This window comes from Sinocyclocheilus grahami, unplaced genomic scaffold (genome assembly GCF_001515645.1).
Source record: "Sinocyclocheilus grahami isolate Dianchi unplaced genomic scaffold, SAMN03320097.WGS_v1.1 scaffold361.1, whole genome shotgun sequence".
NCBI classification, from domain to species: Eukaryota; Metazoa; Chordata; class Actinopteri; order Cypriniformes; family Cyprinidae; genus Sinocyclocheilus; species Sinocyclocheilus grahami.
This window is the reverse complement of record NW_015505540.1, coordinates 205,542-233,046: the sequence shown is the minus strand read 5'-3', so window position 1 is coordinate 233,046 and position 27,505 is coordinate 205,542. Positions and strand designations below refer to the sequence as shown.

The window sequence follows — 27,505 nt, the reverse complement described above, 5'->3', positions numbered from 1 at the left end:
TTTTTTTTTTTTTTTTTAAGTCAGGGTCACATTTCTTTCTCGTTGTAATGCGTTTCAAATACTTGGCATGTTCAAGCAGAGCTTGGAAGCAGTGACAGTAACCCTGTATTTAGGCGTTTTGGCGATGGAAACATAGCCACTGTGTAGTATTTTTGCTTTTTTTTGTAACAGCAATCTTTTGGAAAGTCTTAAAGACGGCGGGTCCTAGTGAAACTGGATTCAAACATGGGACTCAGGAGGTCCGCTTGATTAAAGCCAGTCGCTTCGAAATGGCCAAATCCTGCACACATCCAATTCACATTCAGTTTGACTGAAATAAGGCTCTCTCAGCACTGAAATCTCTTATGTTGGATTCAGTTACACGAAGAGGGTTACACTAAGGTGCCACAGATTACATAGCCAGGCCAAAAGCAGCCAGAGCCAACAAATCTTTAGAAATTTACAATTGTCTCCTGATACTTGTATTGCTTGTTCTTGAATGAAATCAAGTGGCCATCTCTACAGAGACATACATTGGTCCTATGTTGTGAAATACTAGATTACTTTATTCAGTGTGCTCCCTGTGATATCAAATATGAAATCATTGATTGCTTAAAGCCAAAATGAAGGACCTTAAAAGTAAGTTACAACTTAAGGTATTCTGAAGATTATTATAGGACTTCTGGTATTGGTTGTCAGTGGTATTTCGGTTTTGTACAATGAAATTCAAAGGAATGTTTCTTCATGGTACAGGTTCCTTTTTTTATTTTTCAAAACTTGTGAAGACATTAAATGACAAATATTGGGATCTTGATGTCTGACCAAAAAATAAATAAAAATCTGATCAAATAATCATCAATGAAACATTCTTTGGTACCGCATAACATATGGCCCAAAGTTCAAATGTTGTGTGGGGAGAAATCAAACCCTGCATATTTCCCTGGTGACAACAACATTCAAGATACCATTCCCAAATAGAACTATCACATCTCTAATGCAAAAAAAGAACTGTAATTCTAGGCAATGTGCTTCGCTTTTGGTATCAAATCAATTGATTAGAGGTAAATGAACAGGTCTAAACACCCCCAACACACACACACACAAACAAATGCTTAACATGCCACGAAAGCAGACACTGACTTTACGTGGCACTGGAGAAGGTACATCAAAAACGGCACTCTCTGACCAATCAACCGATGAGCAAACAGAAATGCCATCTTTCCAGTAAGCAAGAAGTATTGATAAGGCTTTGACACCTATCACAGTTTCCACCAAGTCCATTGTACATTCCACAAGAAAGTGCCACTTATAGAGGCAAAACAGGAAGGAATTCAAATTTGTACAATCCAAATAAAATAACAAATAAAATACCCTGCTTAAAAAAAAAAAAGGGCATTTTCCTCCATTAAGGATACTATGGCGCACAAAAAAGTTATTGCACTTCAGTCCATTTCAGGTGGATACTTTGACATCAATACAACATAGAGAAAAGGAGTCATGCCAACATTCTACAAGACACTGGGTTACAACTAATCTCCAATGCATTACCACACAAAAAACGACACGGCACACATCTACTTCACTAAAGAGTTCACACATTGTAAAACTAAACACGTTTTTTCCCATACAGAGTTTGAACAGGCCACTAGCTAGAACCGATCAAATTTTCGCCGTTATGGTTTAATTTAACTTACAAAGGTTATTTATTCATCTGCGGTGTCGTGAGAAATTCGTTCGCGATTTTTGACGGCTCAAAACGCAACCACATGGATGGTGGCTATTTCTGAAACTTACAACAGTTGTTCATTCATAAGGCTCACTAAAGGTGTTAATGGAAGACCATACCCTGTGGCATGTACTTGATAACAAAAGGCACAATCCCACATACTCGTCACAAAGTGTAGTACCTTAAAGAGATGATGAAGATGCTTACAGACTCCAAAGAAATAGCAGCATGCCACGCTAAGCAGTCATTTTCTCAACCAAAGCCAACAAGCAAGTAAGGTCAGTGTTAGATTTACAGATGAACTTCTGAAGGTCCGTGATCGGTCAATGAAGCTTTTGGGATATCTCTGGTGGCACTACGCAACTCTGTGAGATTTAAAAAAAAATAAAAAAATAAAAAAAGTATTCCTGCATAGCTCTTTCTTTTTTTTTTTATATATGAAATTGTTTTTTAAAGGGATCCCTACGTGCCCTGTCAGATCAGCCATTCAGTCAGGCTCCGGTGGTCTTCTAAATAGCCTTATGGAAACAAGCTGCTGGCAAGAACAACAAAAAGCAGCTATTTTTGATTAGATCATTCGCTTGCAGATTTACAATTTGAACTATTAGCGCTTACCGAGTAGAAACATGAAGTAACACTAAGCCAGGGTGAAGGACATCATCAAGTTTAAGAGCACCCCTTAAAAACTCCAATGTTTTCCATTTCAAGGCCTCGGACCGTGACCTTAGGGTTCCAACTGCATGGAGCATGCGTTGCTAAAAGCCCACCCAAATTTGATGTACCAGTACATATAGCACTAGATAGCTAGTTCATGAGGTAAGACTGCCACGTCAAGGCAAATCTGACCACACTTCTTGAGGAATTATGTACAGCACATCATCTTGTGCTCTTGTTATTTACGTTGTTAGAAATATTTGTATTTATAACATCACACAAGTATTTACTACCTAAATGCTTTAACCAAGACATCGAAAAATGGGGAGAAAATGCATCTACTCCGCCTTGTATAAAATGAAATTAATCATTGGATAATACATACTTTTTTCTTAGATGTATTCCCAAATCTTTTACCATTCACTACCAATATTGATTTGTTTTATTCTGAAAATTAATGTTTTTATAAGTCATATTCAATAGTGAAAATCAGTGCTTTTGATGTTTTATTTAGGAGAATGAGTTGGTCAAATATTAACGATTCCAAATAAATTTTACAGCTAAATATTTGACATATGTATTAAACAAAATGACACAATTTTTTTTATGTTCTAGTGCAAAAACTCCTAATAAATTCCATGAAAATTATTATTTTGAGGCCAGAAGCCATTATGGTACATCTTTCAGCAAAACAACCTATAGAACAGTGTGCTTCTTATGAATTTCATCGGAACGAGATCCCAGGTTAACGACAAAATCTCTCAAGTGCTGCGATTGCTGAACTATACCATTTCCTCTTAAGGCAAAAAGTTGGGAGACAGACATAGGTTAAATGAAACGGGTGTTTTGAGTATTGCCTTAAATGGATGTGTCTTCAAGTAGTAAGGACGCTGAGGTCCACTGAGGTAAATCAGACATTCTATCAGCCGTTAATACCTTTGCGAGAAAAAAAAAAATTGAATACAAAAATGCAAGGATGAACATAAAATAAGGACACTGAGTTAGCTACAATTAATCTGCTTTCCAACAAAAACAAGCTCTTTAAACTGCACAATTTGCTGATCCAGAATAAAACAAGAACAGCTATGTAAATGTGTCATTTTGGTAAGTGTCAAATTTGCCCTTCGGTTAATGATGAAATTAAGGCGTTTCATAATTCCATTGCTTTGAAATAAACCTCAAATTATCAGTGGTTTGTGGGAACTATCGATTACAATTGAACATTTTAAAATATGGTTTTTGAAGGAGCCGTTGACTGAATGACTCAAATCAGGCTACTCAATTTATAAGGGCAAATGCTAAGTTATGGCTTAGCCATGAAAGCTTTCAGATGGAGGTGAGCTCCACCAAGGGCTAACCAGCCCATCAGTATAGCTTAGTTACGAATATACTTGCATTTTTAGACAGTCTGATTGTGAACGTACTGGCATTTTACAATAATTAACACACTATGTGGATCGCCAAAAAATATAATGGGCACAGTAGCTTATGTTAGCTTGGACTTCGTTCGTCTTTTTTCTTTTGGTAATGGTCTTGACGCACACTCAAAAACTGAACCCAAGGAATCATTCATTCACATTTTTACAAACATCTCAAAATGAGAAAGGAAAAATAAAATAAAAAAAAGTTATGGCACTAAATGATTTTAGGGAGAAAACTCCCCTTACCAGTTGTACTTTACTCCAATAAAAGAAAAAAAGTCTGGCCACTTTGTGATCGGTTCTCGTATTGTTTGTACACAGAACACCTAATGCACAAATTCAGTCTATTAAGTTCTGAAAGGCTTCAGTTCCAAAGTTCCTGTTGCCAAGCTAATTATTTAATCGCTAACTACAGCATTCAAGATTTTCACCAACATCGAAGCAAGCTACTACCATCATGGCATACATTCGACAAAACAATTCAACAATTTTAGTGCAATGCCAATAAAATGATTAGAAATTTGAGGAATTAAAACAAATACGTTTTAGTTTGTTTTGGCTGGATAAGAATTATTTTTGCTAATAAATAGACAAAGATCTCCTCTAAAAAAAATTAGCTCCAAGATACAATTGAAAGCAGCACTTTTTCTTGCACAAAAATGAAATGTATTACTAATCACAGGCTCCACGGGCACTTGTTTTTCGAACTCGACTACTTGTGGTAAGACTAGCTAGACTAAATTTATAAATATATTTTTTTGTACAACTACAAGCAGTATAACTGGCAGTGCAAATAACTTCAAGCTCATCAACTTGCACTTCATTATCGTACCCTGTGCTGTCTAGACACGCACTAATTCCCTCCACCAAACTGTATTATTCAGCAAAAGTTATTGTACGTGAAAAAGTCAAGCTCAAGTACAGGTAAATAAGCTTGAATTAAACTCCCATGAGGGACTTCCTCTTAGTCATGTAGCCCATTTAGAAATTTTTCAAGATATAACTTGACTAATCTGATTTGCACACATGCACACTTGCAATTAGAGTTCAGATATTTGCCCATTTACAGCTTATGATAGATGCAAAAGCATATTTTTTTCATCCTTTTTTGTTACTGAACAAGCAAGTGCTTTATATCAGGTCTGCGTGGAGTGGAGAAACTTGTTTAAGCAGCCAAAACTTGTCATTACAAAGACGAAGAGGTCATTTCATAAATCAGTATAAATATGCTCTCCACACAGCCTTAAAACATCTAATGTTACCGTTTCATTTGTCTACACACCTTCAACCACCAATAAAATATCAGTTAATGTTACAACACTTCAAAGCTGCTCTATCTACATCACTAAAATCCTGATACACGGCAATGAAAGCAACAGTATTGGTATAATTGAGAACAAATCCACATTTCACGCCTGAAGTATGCATTAATTCTTAGATGTCTTGAATTAAGGGACAGAGATTTATATAGCTCTTCCTAATTGGGAAAAACGCTTTTGCTTGTTTAGGAAAAAAGAAATCTATGGCAAAATTAAAAGCCCTTTCAACTGATTGTCTCATTACTGACTGAGCATATATTGCCTGTTTGTGGTGCACAAACAAAAAAAGGGATGTTTCAAACACTCATTGACAATGTTCTTATTTTGTGTTTAGGTGCAAAAAACCTAATGGAAGCACAATCTTAACTTTGTTAATTAATCTACCTTTGGCAATAAGGAAGCATTTTAAAAAGAGTAGGGGTGAATGTTATTTCAGTACTTAAATTGAAAAGATATTTCTTGGATATCTATTAGTTCCTATTAAAATGGTATTTAGAAATCGCTCGGCTTTGGTCATACCCATGACTGCTCCCTATAAACAAATGTAAAAAAGCTCCAATCAGCCTGAACACTTCAGTTTTGCAAACTTGACATATATACTCCCCAAAGTCTATATGAATCATACGTTCATTCATTCAGGTAATCAATTCATGATGGGTTTAGTGAAATACTTAACCCTTGTTTCACAACGACTTTAAGGGAGTGCATATGGTGTTTAACTGATTGGATCCTAGGTAGGCAAAACTAAATTCAGTAGGCACTGTGAAAGCAACTCCACACTTAATATTATAGCAAAGCAGTAGATTTAATTGAAGATATTTTATGAGGCCCTAGAACAAAAAATAAAACCAACCAAAATAAATAAAACCGAAGGTCCCAAGGAGCAAGTACTGTGTATGACGTTTGTGCTTTCTATACTTCCTTAATGTAGCATCTTCATAATGTTTTTTAAACGGCCAAAATCATGACACTTGTAACTCCTCTTTCTTCTGTCCACCTACAAACAGTGATCTGGACTACCTAATACCTCCATTGTAAACCTAATATGAATTTTCAACCTCAAAACCCATCCAAACACTATCCCTTTTCTCTCTAACAAGTAAACAAGCATTACATATCAGACCCCTCTATCAGGAGGTCATTGGTCTTTTGGCTTAAGGTAGTATGGTTTCCCTTCTATCAATATGATTCTGTTAGGTTGTTTGTTTTTTCCTGATCTGTGCTAAATCAGATTGCACCTCACATAAAAACCTCAAAACGTAATAATCAAGTATGGGATGAAAAACTTTGACTGTTGCGCAAAAGTGGATGTCACACATACACGTGCAAGCACGCACACGCGCACACACACACACACACACAAGACCACTATCAAATACATGGTCCCGCAAATTCATGCAAATCTAGTGTAACCCGTTTAAATTGTTCCTCAGGGCAGGCTGTAAATTCCTATGCAAGGCCACAGCGTCACACAAATAGGAGGCATGATATGGAAACCCATCCATTATCACTGTTACCATGGAGACACACAGCTGCATAATTCTAACATGAACCGAGTCAAATCGACTGCAAATGGAGAAGAAATAAAGGACTGACTCGCCAGTGATTCATACTGGTTCGAATAGATGGCTTAGATTCAGATTTTAGATTTTAGACTCATACTGAATGGACAGCATCTAAAATGGGAGTCAGGAGGTGGGAGGAAAAGGAAAGTGGGGGAAAATAAATAGAAATAAATAGCTAAGTTCGTCCTCTCGTGTTCGCTCTCTATTGAAATGTGAAGAAAAGCTTTGATACTGGCACAGGAGGGATGTGTGGCTGTAATTGCATATAGATTTATCTAGATGTGTAGAGAGGACCAAACCGAGTGACCACACGTTTATTTTTATTTTTTTTACGAGTAAGAACGCCTCACTCTGTCAAGTAGCCATCCAAGCCGATAGTAGCACCATGGCGATCTTTGCCGTAACCATGGCGAAGGCCTCCATTGGGCAGGGGGGGACAGGCGGCGGTGATGCCACAGTGCTTGAGCAAGTTGAGGCTGGGAGAAGACGGTGAGGATGAAGAGGGCGTGGAGGAGGAAGGCTTCATGGTTGACAGAATGAGAGCTAGGCAGTCGGCAACAGCTTTATTGGATGCGCAAGCCAGGGCTGGCGTATGACCTGTGACATGACAAAAACACAACAGAGACATCTTAGCCAAGGAGAAACTCATTCAAATACATCAGTTACGTGATTTATGAAGCAGTTGTTAAGATGGGACACTATGCTAATATACCGTATTTTCCAGAATATAAGTCCCTTTTGTTTTTAACATCTGAAATGTGCTGTGATTCATATTCCAAAGTGACTTATTTCATGCAAATAACATCAAGCACACACAATATATCAGTTCTCGCATGGCTAACTTGACATCGCAGCCTACTCATCAAACTAAAATGACGTCAACCAAGCCTCACACGTCTCACCCTCTGTCTTCCTAGCAGAAAATTGCCTTTTTTTTCTTCGTAAATGAGGGTAAATTGTTGTCAGTTGTTGCCGAATTATAAATGTTTTATCTCTTGGGTTTCAGTTTTTATCTCTCCCTAGTTTCAACTTCAACACCGTTTGTACTTGATAGGCAAGAACATCAAGTTTATTTCCCACATGCCGGTAATTCAGTTTCACTTTAAATAGGTTTAGGCTTGGTGTTTATAATAAATGTTGTTTATAATGAATGTCATCATAACTTAAAATGTTCTATGTTCTGTTTACCGTACTGTGGAGTAAAGGGAACTAAAATACAACCGTAGTGTTTATATTTTGTTTGTTTTTGTAATTGTTTTATTAACGTATATGTAATTTTAAAAAAAAATCACATCAGTTGTATTGGCGTATAAATCACATTTTATTGTCTAAATGCAATTTTCACCCGGTCCAACAGGTCCAGAAAATATTTACGGAAAATACGCTTATATATATATATATATATATATAAATAAAATCACTCAGGCTTATCTGGCCAATCTAATTGCCATGTTCAGTAAATTGCATGTGTAAAGTTTGTTACAAGTATGCTACCTTCATCAGTATTAATATAGCATTTCTAATCATTATTCCATGGAAACAATTTCACAATTCACTTTTTACACTTAATATTAGTCCTTGTACCTGTCCATGTTGTCATTGCTGCTGTGAGCAACTCAAAACAAACTTTGCCCAAAAATGCAAAACATGAATTTGTCTGTATTGTATTGCAAATACACTTAGAAAAACTGCACCAATGCCTGTCTTACCTTCCTCATCCACTGCCAGCACTGTGGCTCCACGGTTCAGCAAGGCCTGAACCACGGTAGCCAAACCATTTCTGGCGGCAATGTGGAGGGGCCTGAAATATCAGAAAATGTCGAGAAGTCGAGAATGATTTTAAAACGTTTGTCCAGTTTATTTTGATTGAGTTACATGTGAAGTGTGTAGCTTCTGTGCCACAAAGATAAATCAAGCAAATGTTTCAAGCTAGTCAGGATGCTCAAAAAAGAGCAATGTTATGATATTGCTACAGAGCCATGAATAATGGCTTACTTATAGTTGTACGTGCAAACTAGGACAAAGACTAGGACTCACATCTGAAGCATACTGTTGGTTGCATTTATGAGGATAGGGTTGTGGATCTCCTTCAAGATCAGCATGGCACACATTTCATGAGCCTTCAAACACAGTTAGCAATATGCACAACATTTGAGAAATCTGATCAAGAGATAATCAGCATTAAGTTTAAATAAAACGCTGTCTGTTACCTTGCTGCAGGCCAGGTGCAGGGCAGTGTTCTTGTTCACATCCAGGAGGGACAGGTCAGCTTTGGCTCTGTGCAGCAGCAGGGCTGCATAAACCAATAACAAAAAAAAAATCTAAAATTACTATTAAACACTCTATATTCACATTTTACAAAGTCTGAGGGTTTCAGTCTCAGATTACTTATATCACACATGGTGCAACTCTTACCCACAGCACCACTTTGGCCATTGTCGGCGGCCACCATCAGTGCAGAACGCCCTGAGTGGTCCACGGCGTTGATGTCAGCTCCGTGCCGCAGAACCAGCTGCAGCCCAGCCACGTCCTCGGCAACTGCAGACGCGTGAAGTGGGGTCCTGAGTGCAAGATGTCAGAACATAGTCATTTAGCTAGCAGATAAAATTATGTATTGGTTTTCAATTTGTAACTATTTAACAGCTAATATACAACAATTGTATTTTAATAACTACTTGCACCAACCTTCCTTTGGCATCCCTGATGTTTACCAGCGAATTACAAACACTGGATTCCAACAGCAGCTCTGCAGAACCACTATGGCCATTAATGCTGCAATGGGACGTTGAGAACATGCAACATGGCAATTAGGAAACATATTCCATAAATTATTCGATATAGTTTTATTTAAATATCTTTCACATCACAAAAACTTCACATGTGTTTACTATGTAGAAAAGATACAATATGATGCAATGGCTAATTTTGGTGGCTATAAAAATAAATTTATTCAAACAAGTATCCAAATACACTACCGTTCAAAAGTATGGGGGTGGGTAAGATTTTTTTAAATGTTTTTTTTGAAAAAAAGTCACCAAGGATGCATTTATTTGATAAAAAAAAAAAAAAAAAACTTGTAAAACAGTAATATTGTAAAATATTACAATTAAACAGTTTACTTTATATATTTAAAAACGCTAATATAATATAATAAAATTAATAAAATCATGATAAATGCAAATATATATTTAAACTGCTAATTCTAATATACTGCTTTGGTGCTTAAGAAACATTTATTATTATCAATGTTGAAAATAGTTGTGCTGCGTAATATTTTTGTGGAAACAGTTAGACTTTTTTTCAAGATTATTTTGATAAATAGGAAGTTCAAAAGAACTGAATTATTTATTTTTTTGAACAATGCAAAAGTCTTTGTTAATTTTAATGCATCTTTACCACATACAAGTATTAAAGGGGTCCTATTATGCTTTTTCACTTTTTCAACGTTAAGTTAGTCTGTAATGTTTGAGCATAAAAAAAAAGGATCTGCTAAGTTACAAAGCTCAAAGTCCAATTCAAAAGGAGATATTTTATTTAATTCAAATTGATTTGATTTTGACTCGATATTTACACTGAAGCTCGCAGGTGGCTATGGTAAGGGGCATGACATTTCCCGACCAGGTGCCGAGTGCTGCCAATCACAGCACACACTGGCCCAGCTAACCAATCACAGCACACACTGGCCCAGCTAACCAATCACAGCACATTTTGTATTTCAGAAGGCGGGCCTTCATTTGATACAGGAACTATTCGAGCCGTTCATGCCAGACTGAGGAGAGAGGTGTTGTAATAATGTAAAATATGTGAAAAATAATGTGTTTTTCCAACAACCTAGTATGAGAGCCTGTTCTAGTTCACCCCCAAAACGAAATCAAGACTTTGTAAAAGAGCATAATAGGATCCCTTTAACTGTTTTTTGTTTGTTTGTTTTTAATCTTACCATCCCCACACTTTTAAATGGTTGTGCACATTGGGGTAGAACTGATTTTAAAAATAGAGAGCATTTTTATACACCATTATTGCCTCTTATATTCAATAAGAGTGGATAACTAGAATTATTTATAACAGGCATTTCCATGACTTTTTGACATTTTATTAATTTGTCTGACTTTTTCAGTTCAGTTTCTACTTTCTCAGGAATTATTTCAACATTAAATATAATTACATCACCCTTGAATCTGAAGGAAAAAAAAAAACACTCACAGAGCACAGTGCAGTGGGGTGAAGGGGTTTCCCTCCTGGATACTACATGGTTTAAGTTCAAGTAAAACTTCCAAACAGTCTTCATGACCTGTTTCACAAATAGTGCAAGTCACCCATTTAACTTATGACAGTTTTATCAATGTGAACGAGCCATTGAGGCTCAAAAGGTCTGAGCCCTTACCGTGATAGGCTGCCCAGTGTGTGGGTGTGTAGCCGTGGCGGTCTGTGATTGGGTCGTGGGGGTGGGAGTGGTCAGCAGCAGAAAGAAGATTGGAGAGAATGTCAGCATGGCCGCAAGAGGCAGCCAGATGGACCGCAGTTCGCCCCTGAAAATCTTTGCTGAGGACTGAGACGTTGTGGGACAGCAGGGCGGTTATACAGTCCTCCCGACCCATCACCGCCTACAAAGACAGACCTGGTTAGAAACCTTCCATTAATAGGAGTTTATAGCAAAAACTTTACTAATGATTTCAGAATCTCACCCCTCTGTGTAAGGCTGTTCTTCCTCTCCTGTCTCTTATATCAGGGCAAGCTCCTCTCTCCAGCAGCAGATGCACACAGTCAGTGTGTCCCCCCAGCACTGCCAGCATTAGTGGAGTCCTATGAAGAGAGAGAGGGAAACTAGAGAATGATATCAAACAACTGTGATTGGATGACTTGTAATCAGATTATGCAAGATGCATTACTTGTCTTGTGTTACCTTATTTATTAGTAACAAATGCTGTGAATATGAGCAAAACAATAAAAAGCAGAAAATAAAGAAAGTAGAAGAGCCATCAGCTCATACATACTGTCCCTCTGCGTCTTTAACATTATCGAGATCGGCTCCCCCCTCGCTACAGAGCAGCATCCGCAGACATTCTGAGTGGCCATTGGCAGCTGTCAACAAAGAACACACAGCAACTTATCAAACTCCCACAGAAATATCAGATTCACAAGCCAATTTGCACATACATGCTCTATGTACCTGCAACATGAAGAGGGCCCCATTTGCTGCGGTGCTCTATGAGCAGGCAAGATGCTGATTGGCAGAGCAGCAGCTCTACGCAGCGGGCATGTCCTTTTTGAGAGGCTACGTACAGCACAGAGCGCCCCACCGGGTCACAGGCATCCACATACCCTCCAGACTCAATTAACACGGTGACACATTCCCAGTGACCGGACTCCACCTGACAGCAAAAGTCATTTCCGTTAATATTAGCTCATTATATATCATTACATATGCAGAATTACAGAATATCTGCTGATGTATATAGCTGCTGATTTTTATGTATGGAGAATACATTTAACCAGTTAACCGACCGTAAGAATTTTGACCGATTAATACAATCAGTTAAACGGTTTAAAAAGTCATTTAATTATTTAGTTACGAATTCATTTAGGCTAAAATGAAACTGAAACCAACGTTGGGTCTCTCATTCCACACAAAATCAAATGTTTCCGTATTCGCCATGTATTTGAATGGCAAATTATTATTTATTATGTACTTCACTCGCGTTCCAATATCCATGTTAAACAAAATGTTTTGCATAACATCCCGTCGGTAGGCCTACTGTGATAACACTTATGCCGAGTTCACACTGCACCATTTTAGCCCGATTTTTCACTCGCCGACAGGTTTTGTGAAATCGCAGACAAATGCCCGAAATCGAAGGCAAATCGGTGCTCGTTCACACGAGTGACAATCACGCAGTGTTAAGGATCAAAGACGCGATCTGAGGGAACCGCCGACACGTCGCCACCGCCCGTGAAATATTTGGCATGCTAAATATCTGGAGCTGTCTGCGATTCACAATCACGCTGTGTGAAATGAGTTCTGACTGAAAAACACATCGGCGATGACCTACAGCCAATGAGAGACCAAGATACAGGGCAGCGGGAAGTTCGGGGAGGAGTTATATGAAACGTAGTTTGCGGACCAGTGTTGCCAAATCCGAGATTGTCGCCGGTTGTTTTTTTATGTCAGCAGGTTGAAGCGACCCCAATAACTTGATATTTAGAACCCCGCCAAAAAAATTTGTATTTTACCCCCCCCGAACACGATTTTTACTGGGGGACCCCTTGAAAGCAATTGGGCTATTTTCAGGCTAGTTTTGAGTAGTAATTGTGCAGGTTTTTTTAGTGAAAACCTGGCAACCCTGCACCAGACAGAGCTGTTGGCGATTCTTCCTATTGTAAAGTCATGCAGTGTGCTCCTGTCGTCGTTCCATTGTGCAGTGTGAACACAGCAACAACTGAATGCTACCCCAGATAGTCGTTCAGTGTGAAACCAACAGTGATGCGACGTCTTTGAAAATCCTGCAGTGTGAACTCGGCATTAATGGCACAGATTTTACTAAAAAAAATTTTACTACATAGTTTTTTTTCTCCATACGTTTGACTGACTGTATTTTATTATGATAATGAACAGGCTGCTTTGTCAAGCAAAGCTTAACTGCGTGCGCATGCGGCGCCGGCACAATCACTTGAATTTTTTCTTTCTAACAGTGGAAGCAACTACTCCTTTTAGTCCTAAAGATAGATATAGATATATATATAGAGCCTAGCTTTATGTTTTTCTCCGCTCTAAGAAGCGCTGCAGGTGCGTGATGTGATATGATACGACCATGTGAATCCTCATGTTCTGTTGTTTGCTGCTTTTTGCGCATGTAAAATTAATCCCCGTGAAACAAATGTTAGTATTTTTTAACAGGTCACAGACACTTATCCTTTCTAATTTAAAATAATCTTGTCGGTTAACAATCGGTTAACGAGCGTCAGTTGTCGGTTAGGAAAAATAACCAAAATGAACATCCCTATTTTTATGTCTTGACATTTTGTACATACCGCCAAGTGTAGTGGGCTGACGGACCCGTTGTTCTCCTTGTCTCCTAGTGTGTTGAAGCACATCTCCAAAAGCTACAGAATCAAGAACAAAATATGTATATGAAGCATGCATCAAGTTTTACACTAATAAAATGAGGTTATAAATCACAGTGGACTACGTTAGAGTGAAAGGTCAATCTCACCAGCTCCAGGTTTTGTTTGTTGCCATGGGCTGCAGCATAATGCACAGCACTGTATCCTTTAGTGTTGCACAGAGATGGATCAGCACCATTATCCAACAAATGCTCCACACACCTGAAAGTATCAAAACACCTGGGATTCAAAGACTGAAATTATAAGCTGTAATAAATCAAAACATCTTTCTTCTTAGTTTACATAACATTCAAAAGTTTGGGGTCTGTAAGATTTTTTTTAAAAAGATTGTTTTTAAAAGAAACATTATTCTTATGCTCACCAAGTCACCATTTCAAAACAGTAATTTGTGAAATATAATTAATAATGGTTTTCTATTTTAATATACAATTTATTATTACTCTAGTCGTCAATGTCATATGATCCTTCAGAAATCATTCTAATATGTCTATTTGCTGCTCAAGAAAAAATTATATTTATAATCAATATTGAAAACAGTTGTGCTGCTTAATATTTTTGTGGAGTTTTTCATTTTTACTAATATCTTGTAATATTGTCAAATGTCTTGTAATAATATTTTCTCCCAGACCTTAGTTTGAAACACCATGCAGTACCTTAATGAACCACTAGGGGTCTGCACACCCCTAGCAATAAACAAGGTTTTTATTGGGACAACTGACATTATCATCAGTACCGTCTGGAGTGGAATCGTACTTATGATTCCATTCCAGACAGTCACTTGACACATATGTAATATACCATTAAAAAAAAAAATATATATATTTCAAATAATTACAAGCTACTAGCATGAGGTACAACACTTTAATTATACAAAAAGCAGGCATCAAATTATTTTAAGAAACAAATATTTGTTGTAGACTTACAGGAAGGATTCCTTCTCCCCATCCTCTTGGTTCTGATGGGTGCTGGCATGGGGTCGGTCCGTTCTGAGAAAGACACAAGACATCAGTAATGCTTTGTACACCATGCACTATTATATTTATTAGATGCAAGAAGATGTGTGGGCATGTGTGAGTGCATTTCACCTGCAGAACGCAGTCGATGCAGCCGAGTAGTGTAGAGGTGTACAGCCAGAGCGGTCACGCTCATTGACCTCCGCCCCCGCTCCTACCAGAACCACCACACACTGATACCTACCATTAGCAGCTGCATAGTGCAACGGAGTCCTGGTGGAGAGACACAGACATTTAAACACCCAAACATACTGGTAAATCTCATTAAAAAAATTCCATCATATTTCATGCCAAAATCCAATATTAAAAAGAAGTAGTTGCACCGAATGCACTAAAATTTCAGCAACCGAAAACATTCAGCCAAAATAAATTCTGAAAAAAAATTATATAATTAAAAAGTTGATATAAAAACTGCCTTATGTACAGTGTAAATGTTTATATATGCAAATCAAATCAAAAAATTTTTTATATTTGAGTGTTGATTAAAGGGGTCATATGATGTTGCTAAAAAGAACATTATTTTGTGTATTTGGTGTAATGAAATGTGTTTATGCGGTTTAAGGTTCAAAAAACACATTTCCACATACTGTACATTGTTTCTCCTCTATGCCCCGCCTTTCTGAAACACGTAGATTTTTACAAAGCTCATCGGTCTGAAAAGCGAGGTGTGCTCTGATTGGCCACCTATCCAGTGCATTGTGATTGGCCGAATATCTCAAGCGTGTGACGGAAATGTTACACCCCTTACCATACTGTGATGCCATGTCCCAGAGCGATGAGCCAAAAACATTAAAACCCATTATAAACGAGGCATTTGTTGAATCCAGTGGGGACATAATTACGGATTATAATGACATATACTGTCTTTTTACGCGTTGCATCGCACCGCGTAAACATAAAACCATGTCTACATTTGTGATCGGAGAAATGACAAACAACAAGCGCTCCTCTACACTGCTCGAAACTGTGAGCGTCAGTGGCAAATTCTTTAATTTAAAAAATGTACATGCAGTCTTTGAGTCAGAACAGCCGGCATTGTAGTCTACTCTACCAGGATCAGGAAACAGTCCTCCATAAAATGCGCTGCACGCATCTGAATATTTGGTTTGGACTTTTCTGGAACAGTGTTGTAAATACAACTTAACTACTGATTTCTAGTCGTGTCCTCTTTTGGAAGGCCAAACAAAGTCGTTTCGCTTTCACAACGAAACACAGCGCGCTCTAGAGTGAGCGGAGGCCGGAGGCAAGTAGTTTCGCTTTCACAACGAAACACACAGCGTATTCACGACATGGTGGCAACAACAATACTACAGCGAGAATAAAAGTTACATCTTCTTTCTTTGCGTGACCATTTGGGCGGCGTTATCCAAATCTTCCCACATAGTGAAGTAGACATGTTGGGGGTGTGTTAGAACGAGCCGTTTTAGGTAAGCGTGGTTGACTCTTAACTTTTATAAAGACTATCTCTTTGGATTTGAGACTTTATTCTTTGCAACTTTACAGATCTTCTTCATGCACCAAGAGCTTATTATCACTTCAAAGAGAAAGGAAAAATTGAAAATCGCATCATATGATCCCTTTAAATAAATGTGATTAAAAAAATGATTGCGGAGCATCACTACTTGGCATAAGGAATATTTACATCATGCACACTTCAAATATGATCATGTCAGAAACTGAGGGCATTCCATTTTATCATAGAACGAACATTTGTACCTTCCAAACTTGTCCTTCTTATTCATGTCAGCTCCACTGCTTAAGAGCAGGTTAAGACATTCAACATTTCTGAATGAAGAGAATAAAGTATATGCATTAATAAATATTTTAAACATCTTCTTCAATTTCGTTTAGATGCTGGCTGTTCGAGTCAGATCAGCAAAACGACCTTCTTGGCATTTGTGCGCATAAAACACTGTTATTGGGGACACTTGATATAAAGTGGGCCAGTGGCTTTTTAAATAGCCCATTCTAAGTAGAGCTGCAGTCTCACCCTCCAGAGGCAGCAGCGTGTAGACAGGTCCTCCCAAAGTTGTCAGGGGTGTTGATGTCAAATCCGGCTGAGAGCACGTGTTCTTTACTCATTGACAACACAATGCTGTAGAGCTGACCTGAAAAAGTCAATGCAAAGTTAGTTAGAGGAATACACTGTCACTTTGGCAGGCAGCAAATCAGTCATATGAAAAGCAGTTAATGGACTGCTTTAAGACTTCAATCTATCACTAATAAAGCACCATGGGATTATCATGACATTTTTTGAAGTAACATGTAGATAAATATGACAACTATTTAGTAACATATTTTACAATCACAGCACTTCCCTAAGGGACAAGGACATATAGAATATAGTCTAGGGACAAAACCATTTTCCTTTGGCCCTTGCTGTAATTGGTCACTTTACAGGGAGAAAGGGTGTGTACCTGAGGAAAGTAGTTTACGACAACAGTCAGAGGACCCATAGAGCACAGCTAAGTGTAGGGGAAACATCCCATGAATCCCTTGTCTGTACAAAGAGGACAAATAAGCAAATTATACACATGCCACAAGCAGATAACATGCAAATTGACAGGAGATTAGAATCAGTTTCCTTGTAAATGGAAATTCCCTGTCTTGTGTACATAGGTAAACTGTGTCATTTTTAACTAAACTGTCAGCAATACAAGGAAAAATTAGACGCACAAAGAAATACACCTAATTTTATGTCAGGGTGTTTGCTATTAACTGAAATTGGAAGGAAACGTCTGTAACATAACTCCAAAGAAAGTTTTAATTAATGCACAATTCCATTGCCATGTCTTAATTTGCTGCATATTATTCACAATCTTATAATCAAAAAAAATTTCAGATTCATTACAAAATATTCAATATTTTGATATGTAACAAGTTTATTTGTAAAAGTAATTATTGCTATCACTATTTACTGAGCCAGTTACACACTTTATCCCACTGCTGATGTTAACTAAAACTTATGGAAAAAACATTTTCGATAATTGAAATAAAGCTAAAATAAAATATAAATGTTAAATTAGGCTTTGTCTTGTCAACTGAACAAGTAGCAATACTAATACTACTAAAAATGGAAAAAAAAAAATCTATATATATAAAAAAAGAAAGAAAAATACATAACCTTTTACCAAAATTTTAATAAAAACTGAAAATATAAAAGATAATTTGAAACATTAACAGAATATATGATAATTGTATATAACTAATACTAAAATAACACTGCTTCACTGCCACAAAATTTGCTTTAAGATTGTATGATAGAGACATTATGCAATTGCTATATTGTAAGAGATGACCTTACTCCACTCACTACAAAGCAAGTCTTACTCAACAAACACATGGTACTTTACCTGGCTGTGTCAGCACCATTTGTCATTAAGGTGCTGATAAGCAGCTCGTGGCCGTACTTGGCAGCAACATGAAGAGGAGTATTGCCATATCTGTCCACACAATCTATCTCCCCACCTGAGGAGACAACATTTAAAGGGTTTAAATTAGGGCTGCACGATAAATCGCATGTGATATTTAACGCGCATCTTATCAGTAAAGTCGGTTCTGTAATCAGCGGTAAATCTCCATCACGTGCGTGCTTTCTCATTGAGCAGCATTAACTACACAGAGCCGTTGTTCACTGACGAGCGGCGCAAAACCACGTTCATATTCGCACGATTTTTTGCGCAGCTCATCAGTGAACAACGGCTCTGTGTAGTTAATGCTGCTCAATGTGAAAGCACGCACGTGATGGAGATTTACCGCTGATTACAGAACAGGCTTTCTGACAAGATGCGCATTAAATATCGCATGTGATTTATCGTGCAGCCCTAGTTTAAATATTGAATTGGAATTGGAAATCGAGTGAAAAAGGAAAGTAACCAACCGTTTTGAATGAGAATCTGAGAGCGAGTGAAACGTCCATGAATGGCTGCCATGTGCAAAGGGCTTTTCCCTTCTTTACTCTGTGGAGAAGAAAATAACAATTTGGATATAGATTTATCGGCCAACATATCGGTTATCGGCTTTCAAAAATAAAGAATAATCGGTTATCGGTATCGGCCAAAATTTTCATATCGGTGCATCCCTAATAATTATCTAAGAAAAGTTCTTCCTAAAGCTTAAAAACATTGAGAAAGTATACAAAAATTCAAGTCAAATACATATAGATCATTCAATCAGAGCAATGTCTTAATAAACCACTCCCGTTTCCCTGTCCAGACCTGCATGTTGACATCAGCACCGTTGTTGACCAGCAGCTCCAGGCAGAGAGCCCCGTTAGTGGACACGGCAGCCAGGTGCAGGGGCGTGTAGCCGCGGTGGTTGGGCTGGTTGACGTTGGCCCCACGGTTGACCAGCTCGTTGGCTACGGCCTCCTGTCCCGTGTAGCAGGCCACATGGAGAGCAGTGTTTCCAAAGGCATTAGGCTCATCAATCTGAGAAACAGACAGCATGAAATAAAATATCCAGTAAACCAAGGATCAATCTTTTTTTTTTTCCAGGAAAATAGACCAAAAATATTGAGGACTCATTCTGCACTACAGATTTTTGCCACCATCTTGCAAGTACAAAATCATGGGTCATGGCTATGACATATCTAATACTGATCCTATTTTTTGACAACTCGTTCAAAAACCTGCCAAAAATTTTTATATTAAAATTATATTATGACAATAGTTATATATATATGAGGTGGGTTCCAGAAACCAACAGTGTGAATGAACTATCATGACTAAAGTAGACCAAATCCAGGGACATCCGATTCACTTTTTGGCCTAAGATATGTTCTTTTAAAAATTATTCTTGTGTAAAAACACTACATTACAATCATTTTTGACCCATGTCCTAGGGACGAATAGTCACTAGGGAAATTTATCTGGATTAAAAGATCATGCTGTCCAAACACAATGTTTGAATACAGTTGACTTCATATTTCTGATGCCTTATCCCATATTGGTAGTATTTTTAATCAGTCAAAGACGTATTGTTAAAGTGATCTGGGATCCAGACACTTTATATTTGGACAAAAAACAAATGACTTTTACTTGTCCAAAAGACAAGTGGAAAAGCTTAATGTTGAGGCCTGGCACTGACCTCGGCTCCATTGCGTAACAGGTACTTGACCACATCGACGTGGCCATTGGCAGCAGCAGCGTGAAGAGGGGTGTATCCCCGCTTATCCTTACAGCTCTTATCCGAGCCCTGAGACACCAGCAGCTTAACCACCTCCAGATGTCCTGAGAGAAATGAACAGGTTAGTATTACCAAAGTCCCTTTAAGGCAAGTCATTTCACTCGGCGGCCATCTTTGAAACGCCTCTTGGGTATGCAAGCGCAGCTCCTATCTCTTTGAATGGGGAACATCAAATTCTCCAGAACTGTGCGCCAAACTTATGATTCAATTTTATAATTGAATTCACCAATGAAATCTGACAACAACTGTCTCATAAATGTTGTTTCTTTTGCTCAAATAGCGTTTAAAAAAAATACTATTTTTCAGGCTAGACCAGCCAGTGCACATGCGCAGTCCTAAGCGCACGTCTCCGAACGCTGACCGTTTCTATAGCAACCGGGATTTCTAACGTCAACTGCAGTGACGCGAGAACTTTACCGATTAGTGATTGGCACTTTTACTCAGAAGGCGGGGCATCATTCAATAGAGCGGCCATACTGAGCGTTGCATTTTTCCCCCATTCAAAAGTCTTTGGTATTACTACAACTTCCAGGAATCACCACTAAGTAGCTAAAGATGGTGAAACCAATGTAATACAAGGAAAATTACTATTTAGCTATAGAAAACACCAACAACACTTCCAAAAAATACAAGTATATACTTACCAATGTAAGCTGCCCAATGAATGGGTTGCCTGTCCTTCTTGTCACTGGCACTCAGATTGGCTCCCTTGTTCAGCAGCAATTTAACCATCTAGTTGGCAGCAAAAGCACAAAGTCACATTGTATGTTTATTAAAACCATCTGTGCATTAAAGGCACCCCTGAGAACTTAACAAAAAAGCAAAATCACAGTTTTAACATGTACAGGCCGAGATGTAAAAACAAACTGGAACTAAGGAAGTTAAACGTACTGGTATTTCAGTACCAAGTTAAACAGCATGTGAACAATGCTGTGTCCAGAGAAAGAAACACTGACAACAACAACAGAGAGCAGAATGGAGTTATTAGAGATTAAGGATATCTATGAAGTACATGTATGTAATTAATATAATGTTAAACATTCAATATTCATGCCTGTATAGCTGTGCGTGAGCTGATAAGCAGAGCACGCTGAATGGATTGAGCGCGCGGTGGCGCAGATGCGTGAGATTTGAGCGAATATCCCTTTCTCATAGACATCACTGGAAACTAACGAATGTTATTCAGTCGGATGTGTCAAAAGCAAGTAAGTAAAACAATGCACAAGTTACTTAAGTTACTTGATGGTAAGGAGAGAGAGAGGGAGCGCGAGAGAGAGAGAAAGAGAGAGATAGAGAGAGAGAGCATGGGCACTTCTGCTGCATGATGATTGATCAAGTTGCATCTTGATTGCTGTTCGCTCACTTAGAACACAGATCGTTTGGATTAAAACTAAATTGTAAATATAAAACATAGAGAGCAGAATGGAGTTATTAGAGATTAAGGATATCTATGAAGTACATGTATGTAATTAATACAATGTTAAACATTCAATATTCATGCCTGTATAGCTGTGCGTGAGCTGATAAGCAGAGCACGCTGAATGGATTGAGCGCGCGGTGGCGCAGATGCGTGAGATTTGAATGAATATCCCTTTCTCATAGACATCACTGGAAACTAACCAATGTTATTCAGTCGGATATGTCAAAAGCAAGTAAGTAAAACAATGCACAGGTTACTTAAGTTACTTGATGGTAAGGAGAGAGAGAGGGAGCGGAGCGCGAGAGAGAGAGAAAGAGAGAGAGAGCATGGGCACTTCTGCTGCATGATGATTGATCAAGTTGCATCTTGATTGCTGTTCGCTCACTTAGAACACAGATCGTTTGGATTAAAACTAAATTGTAAATATAAAACATTCAAAAATGATAGGTGCATTCACTATAAGCAACATTTATTTTAAACCTCAAGCATACACGTCTTTACTTAAAGCGAAAGTGAAACTAACAGCCCGTACGTGTCTCTCTCATTCATGCACTTGCGCATGTTTTGCTTGCTTGATAAGATTAATAGCTTAATTTTCCTTAATAGCATTAAATGAGTGGCTTTGGAATATAAGTCACAGCACGTTTCAATAATAAAAAAACTACACTTATATTTCAGAAAATATGTTAATTGCTGTTACAAGATTTATGTATAACGAATGGTTCATTACAGCACTGAGCCACTACAATGGAGCAGCTCGAATGTGCTATTAAATTAAAGATGAAATACGATAAAGCAATAAAACAAACAGTGAAAGTAACAATGGGCATAATTAATTTAATGGGCATAATTGTGAAAATACCTGAAGAAAATATCTATTTGCTAAATTAACAAAGCCAACTAACATTATTCATATTCTTTTGGTTTCTGTACCCAGTATTTTTAAAATTACAAATGGCATGAAAATACAGGTATCGGTATGCGGTATCGGCAAATACCAAAAATAAAAGTATCAGTATTGGCCGTGTTTTGAAAAAGGTGGTATTGGTGTGTCCCTAGTAATAATACTTTTTTTTTTTTATCAAGTACGTATCAAGTACTAAAAGCACTTAAAGCAATAACATACTGCTGTCACAAAATTTTTTGCTAATAACTATTTTATCTACAGTATAAGTTTAATACACAATTTATTAATATTCACTCCTTAAAGGCATTGTAAATATTGACAATGTAGCATTTGGACCAATCAGAAATATGTTAATTGCTGTTACAAGATTTATGTATAACGAATGGTTCATTACAGCACTGAGCCACTACAATGGAGCAGCTCGAATGTGCTATTAAATTAAAGATGAAATACGATAAAGCAATAAAACGAACAGTGAAAGTAACAATGGGCATAATTAATTTAATGGGCATAATTGTGAAAATACCTGAAGAAAATATCTATTTGCTAAATTAACAAAGCCAACTAACATTACTCATATTCTTTTGGTTTCTGTACCCAGTATTTTTTTAAATTACAAATGGCATGAAAATACAGGTATCGGTACGCGGTATCGGCAAATACCAAAAATAAAAGTATCAGTATTGGCCGTGTTTTGAAAAAGGTGGAATTGGTGTGTCCCTAGTAATAATACTTTTTTTTTTTTTTCAAGTACGTATCAAGTACTAAAAGCACTTAAAGCAATAACATACTGCTGTCACAATTTTTTGCTAATAACTATTTTATCTACAGTATAAGTTTAATACACAATTTATTCATATTCACTCCTTAAAGGCATTGTAAATATTGACAATTATATTTAAAATGTTTATTATATACAATATTAAAAATATACAAATGTGTTAAAATATTTAAATTGGGACTGTGCACAAAACATATGGTTCTCTCAAATATTTAATATTGAAAATTTAAAATATAGGAATATTATAAAATTAAAATTACTGTGCAAAAAATGTGTGGATTTCTCAAATATTTAATTTATTAAAAAAAATAGAAATATTATGAAATATTTTAATTATTGTGACTGCACTAAATGTGCGGTTATCTCCAATTTTTAATGTTAAATATTAAAAATACAGAGATATTATAAAATATTTAAATTACTACATTTTAAGATTATAATTATAATGTACTGGCATCTAATACTGACATTTGATATTGTGACAACTATACAAAGAGTTCCAAATAAAGACTAAATGCAGTGAAGGTTACATAAAAAATTACATCAAAACAGAAGTATCTGTATTCGAGGCTCTTCGGCAATTTGCACTTTCGCAATCTTGTGGAGAGCAAAAAAAAAAAAAAGATGTCGAGAGCTGAAGTGGCCCACCCTGTCTTTTAATTCACCTGAGTGCATTAGATGAGTAATTCCACCCTACCTCCTGGTATCCACTCTGAGCAGCGTGATGCAGGGGCGCTCTGCCTGTGCGGTCGGCCATATTCAGGCTGGTCACATGGGCCAGCAGGGCCTCGACGCAACGCATGGCTCGGTTGGCCGCCGCAATGTGCAGTGGTGTCTGCCAGAATTTATCCCGCACCGTAACGTCAGCTCCCTTCCTTAGCAGCAGCCCCACAGCCCTCTGGGTAAAAAACAAAACAATGCATGAATCATATTAGATTGCTAAAAATGCTAAACAATGGCATGAGTAAGCCGTTACTCAGATTGAGCCTCCACTCAGGCATATAAATCACACAGGCTGCTTACCTCGTTTCTGGAAGCAGCTGCTCTGTGCAATGGTGTTAGCCACACATGGTCCTTTGCATTGACATTCGCACCTATGCAGTTAGGTGAACCAAAAAAAAGGAAGAAAAACTGATTTAAAGTTAATAAATGACTAATACTTAAGCAATAAAGTAAAACATGTCATTCTACATTGTGAATTCATTCGTGGCTAAAGGGTGTGGCATGTCTGTAATATATGAGCAATATCACTCGAGTACGAGAGCGATACCGGCTCTATATCAGCATGGCTGTGATTAGGCCAGAGGCACGAGGCCGCGGGCAATCATAGCCGCTGATATAGAGCCGGTATCGCTCGAGTACTCGAGTGATATTGCGTTTATACAACAGTTCGACGGAACATGCATGTAATTAAACAAGAAAAAACGGAGTGCCTAATAAAACCCTCTTTTGTGCGGAACTACTTCCTTCCGCCACGGATTCAAAGCTCAAGTTGACAGTTAAACATACGTCACTTTTAGAATTCGTATCAAGGGCTTGTGCTGCTTCAGTTAGGTAATTAGTGAGAAATAATGAGGTTATTAGAGAGAAACAATGCGGCAAGATGTGCATCCAAATGAGAGAGAGAGACCGCGAAGCTAGACGATTCTTCTTATATTAACTAACCTACTCTACAATTAGCTCAGTGAACAATTAAAAAAAAAAAACCTAGACCTGGCTAGAACAAGTGGAGAGATACAAAATTGTGAAAAAGCGTTCCTGTAGCAATACCGGTACAATATCTCATGGTTCTCAACCAATCAGATTTGAGAACCAGAACGAACTGTTGTATAAAAGTATATATAAGTCATATATAAGCATTATGGGTTGAGAGGCTCTGCTTTATGGTGTATAGCGCTGCTGCGTAGCTATACACCATAAAGCAGAGCCTCTCACACCATAATAATTATATATGACAGTTAATAAATAAAACATTTAGTAAATTAATCTAGGGTGAAGTGTGTAATTTCTGCACCATTAGCGGCAGCAAATTGTATAAATAATGATTATCATCAAACGGGTCCAATTCACACCCTTGGTTGAGCCAAAGTAAAAATTTAATTCTAAATATTCTTTTTTCCCCAGCAGACATTCTACTGAGAACTTAGCACTGTAGTCACTACATATTTGCTTGCTTATCCTCTAAAACTAAACGGAACAGGATTTGGTTCATTAGAAGGGCAAAAAGGAAACAGCTTTAAAGGTTTTGTACACAGTTGGCAGCTGCTGTGTAGTGTTATATTGACCAGTGGTGCCTAAACCTTTTTTGGTCAACCAAATCTCTTAGACATAAAACATTTACTTGCAGTACTGCCTAAAATAAATGTCAAAAAATACATAAGTTAATATTTCATATCTTTGACACATTAGAACATTCACAGTTCTCTAATGTCAGTTAATGGTCACATGACAAGTAAACAAATGTAAATGTTTTGATTGTTTTATTTTAAAATTGGGCTGCACGAAAAATATATATATTGTGATTATTCTGTCATTTATTGCAATTTGAATTATGACTCATTGAATATGAAAATGTCTACTGCCAAGACATCCAGACACAAAGAATAAAGACTCTACTGCTAATGAAAAGTTACAAGTTACAACACAAACATTAATGTCTTAAATTCTTCACTTTCAAACCATAAAGATTTTAAAATGTCAAATCCATTAATTTTATATTAGTGAAATGCTGTAAACGTCTAATACGAATACAAATAAACTGTACATTGGTTCCCAATTATACATTAGTGCATAGATGGAGTTTGTGTGAAGACGCATTTCCTGAAACAACAGTATTATAAGCTGCATGTGTGTAAATGATCACAGTGCTATTCTTCACTCTGAAACACGCAGTGCAACAGACTATGTAACTTGTTTCATTAAATCTGAGCCTTTGATTTGATAAATGCGATTTGATAAGACCATTATTTCAGTTTTACTTTAATTGTGCTGCATGTTTGTTTATTTTAATGCTACATTTGATTTAGTTAATTATTAGCTTTTCATTAACTCTTGAACCCCCATTTGGTAAACCCTAATATAAACCGTATGTAGGCGAACGGGTGTGACATGCCATAAATGTTACTATTTTGTGCATTTTAACAAGGCTTTAATGCTGTATTGACCAATCAGCTTTTGATACTGGAACTATCTGTTTCTAAATAAAAACATAACTGCATGTGGTGGCAGCACTGCTGTTTAACTTCATACCTGCGCTGATGAGAAGCTCCATTATATGAACGTCCCCCAGCCAGGCAGCAGCATGAAGAGGTGTGCGGCGCTCTTGGTCCTGACACAAGAAAGTAGAAAAAAAGGTTAACAGATTTCCACACTGGCCCACACAGCTCATATGTACAGTCACCCGGACAATCTGTCCATAGTTATGACATTGCACATGCAGATGAGACACATAATTCATGCTCACACTACCACTCAGAACATACCAGTGCATTGACTTCATCTTTCTTGTGCAAAAATAACTTCACTTCATCCGCATTTCGGTTAAATATGGCCTGGACCAGAGGCGGCTGAAGGAGGGGGGAAAAAAAGGGGTGGACGTTATGATACTGCTATGAAACATGACAACAAATTCAAACCTTTTGCTCGAGCAGCTTCTGATTACAGTGTATAACTTTAAGTGTCAATTATGAGGTGGATAACTGTATGATTATCATCAAATATAATGATCGTTGAGTATCAGAAGAGAGCTGCAACAAAACACATTGCAGTTGTTATTGTTATATAAAGACATTACTTAACAAAAGCATGAGTATTTGTTAAATAGGTTAATAAACGTGTGCGTTTTAAAAACAAAAACACACAATAGATGTTTTCCTATGCGGCTGGCTAACACCCAGCTCATTAGGCTAGCAGGCTGGCTAACGTCTGGGCGTGCTAAAAGGGTTATTTTTCCATTTTAACTCCTCTTTGGTAGCCCTACCCTTATTATACAGTAAATACATGAGGTGTACAGCTAAATGCATCACAAAACCCCAAGTTTTGATGCGAGAACTATGGGGGAAATAGGATAATCCATCGTCAGGGAGCTAGCTAGCATTTCAGGCTCTGCATACAAGCGCAGAGAGCGAACAACAAAACTGCTTGATTTACGCCACGCGTGGGGTTTTAATAGCTCTCACCTGGTCTGAAATATTGTGTACCCCCATCTCCCTGTGTCAGTCGGGCCGAAAGTCCCTCATCGGTAAGGAATCGAGGCTGGGAAACCAAGACAACAATCTAGCGTTGCGATTATAGACGTAATGAGTGTGGCTTTAGCTAGTGAGGCAGTTGAAAATAGCGACGCCAGCGTGATGGCCGCATGCTGCACCAACTTTCAGAATAAATGCCCGTGAACTAAACCTTGCACTGGAAA

The 27,505-nt window shown here is 37.6% G+C and overlaps 1 protein-coding gene across 1 annotated transcript; it reads right to left on the bottom strand.

Annotated features, from left to right (window-relative positions):
- LOC107549041 (serine/threonine-protein phosphatase 6 regulatory ankyrin repeat subunit C-like) lies at positions 1-27,470 on the bottom strand. The gene is made up of 28 exons (XM_016229948.1): positions 27,273-27,470; positions 26,577-26,660; positions 26,344-26,422; positions 24,118-24,188; positions 23,792-23,992; positions 20,631-20,718; positions 19,888-20,030; positions 19,017-19,229; positions 18,680-18,758; positions 18,153-18,267; positions 17,217-17,299; positions 16,790-16,907; positions 16,516-16,584; positions 14,872-15,012; positions 14,710-14,772; positions 13,876-13,987; positions 13,694-13,765; positions 11,835-12,036; positions 11,659-11,746; positions 11,350-11,467; positions 11,049-11,268; positions 10,868-10,955; positions 9,350-9,436; positions 9,080-9,225; positions 8,875-8,957; positions 8,702-8,784; positions 8,374-8,465; positions 1-7,261 (listed from the first exon to the last, which is right to left on the bottom strand). The coding sequence occupies exons 1-28, from the start codon at positions 27,297-27,299 to the stop codon at positions 7,011-7,013; spliced, it is 3,216 nt and encodes a 1,071-aa protein (XP_016085434.1). The 5' UTR covers positions 27,300-27,470; the 3' UTR covers positions 1-7,010.
- Positions 27,471-27,505: the final 35 nt, after the last annotated feature.

Excerpts from the sequence above, each read along its gene's own strand:
- LOC107549041 (XM_016229948.1), bottom strand. The coding sequence starts at position 27,299 with ATGGGGGTACACAATATTTCAGACCAG. Across the intron at positions 11,468-11,658 it reads GTTAAAGACGCAGAGGGACA|GACTCCACTAATGCTGGCAG; the intron begins GTATGTATGAGC and ends CTCTCTTCATAG. Across the intron at positions 10,956-11,048 it reads ACACTGGGCAGCCTATCACG|GTCATGAAGACTGTTTGGAA; the intron begins GTAAGGGCTCAG and ends TTTGTGAAACAG.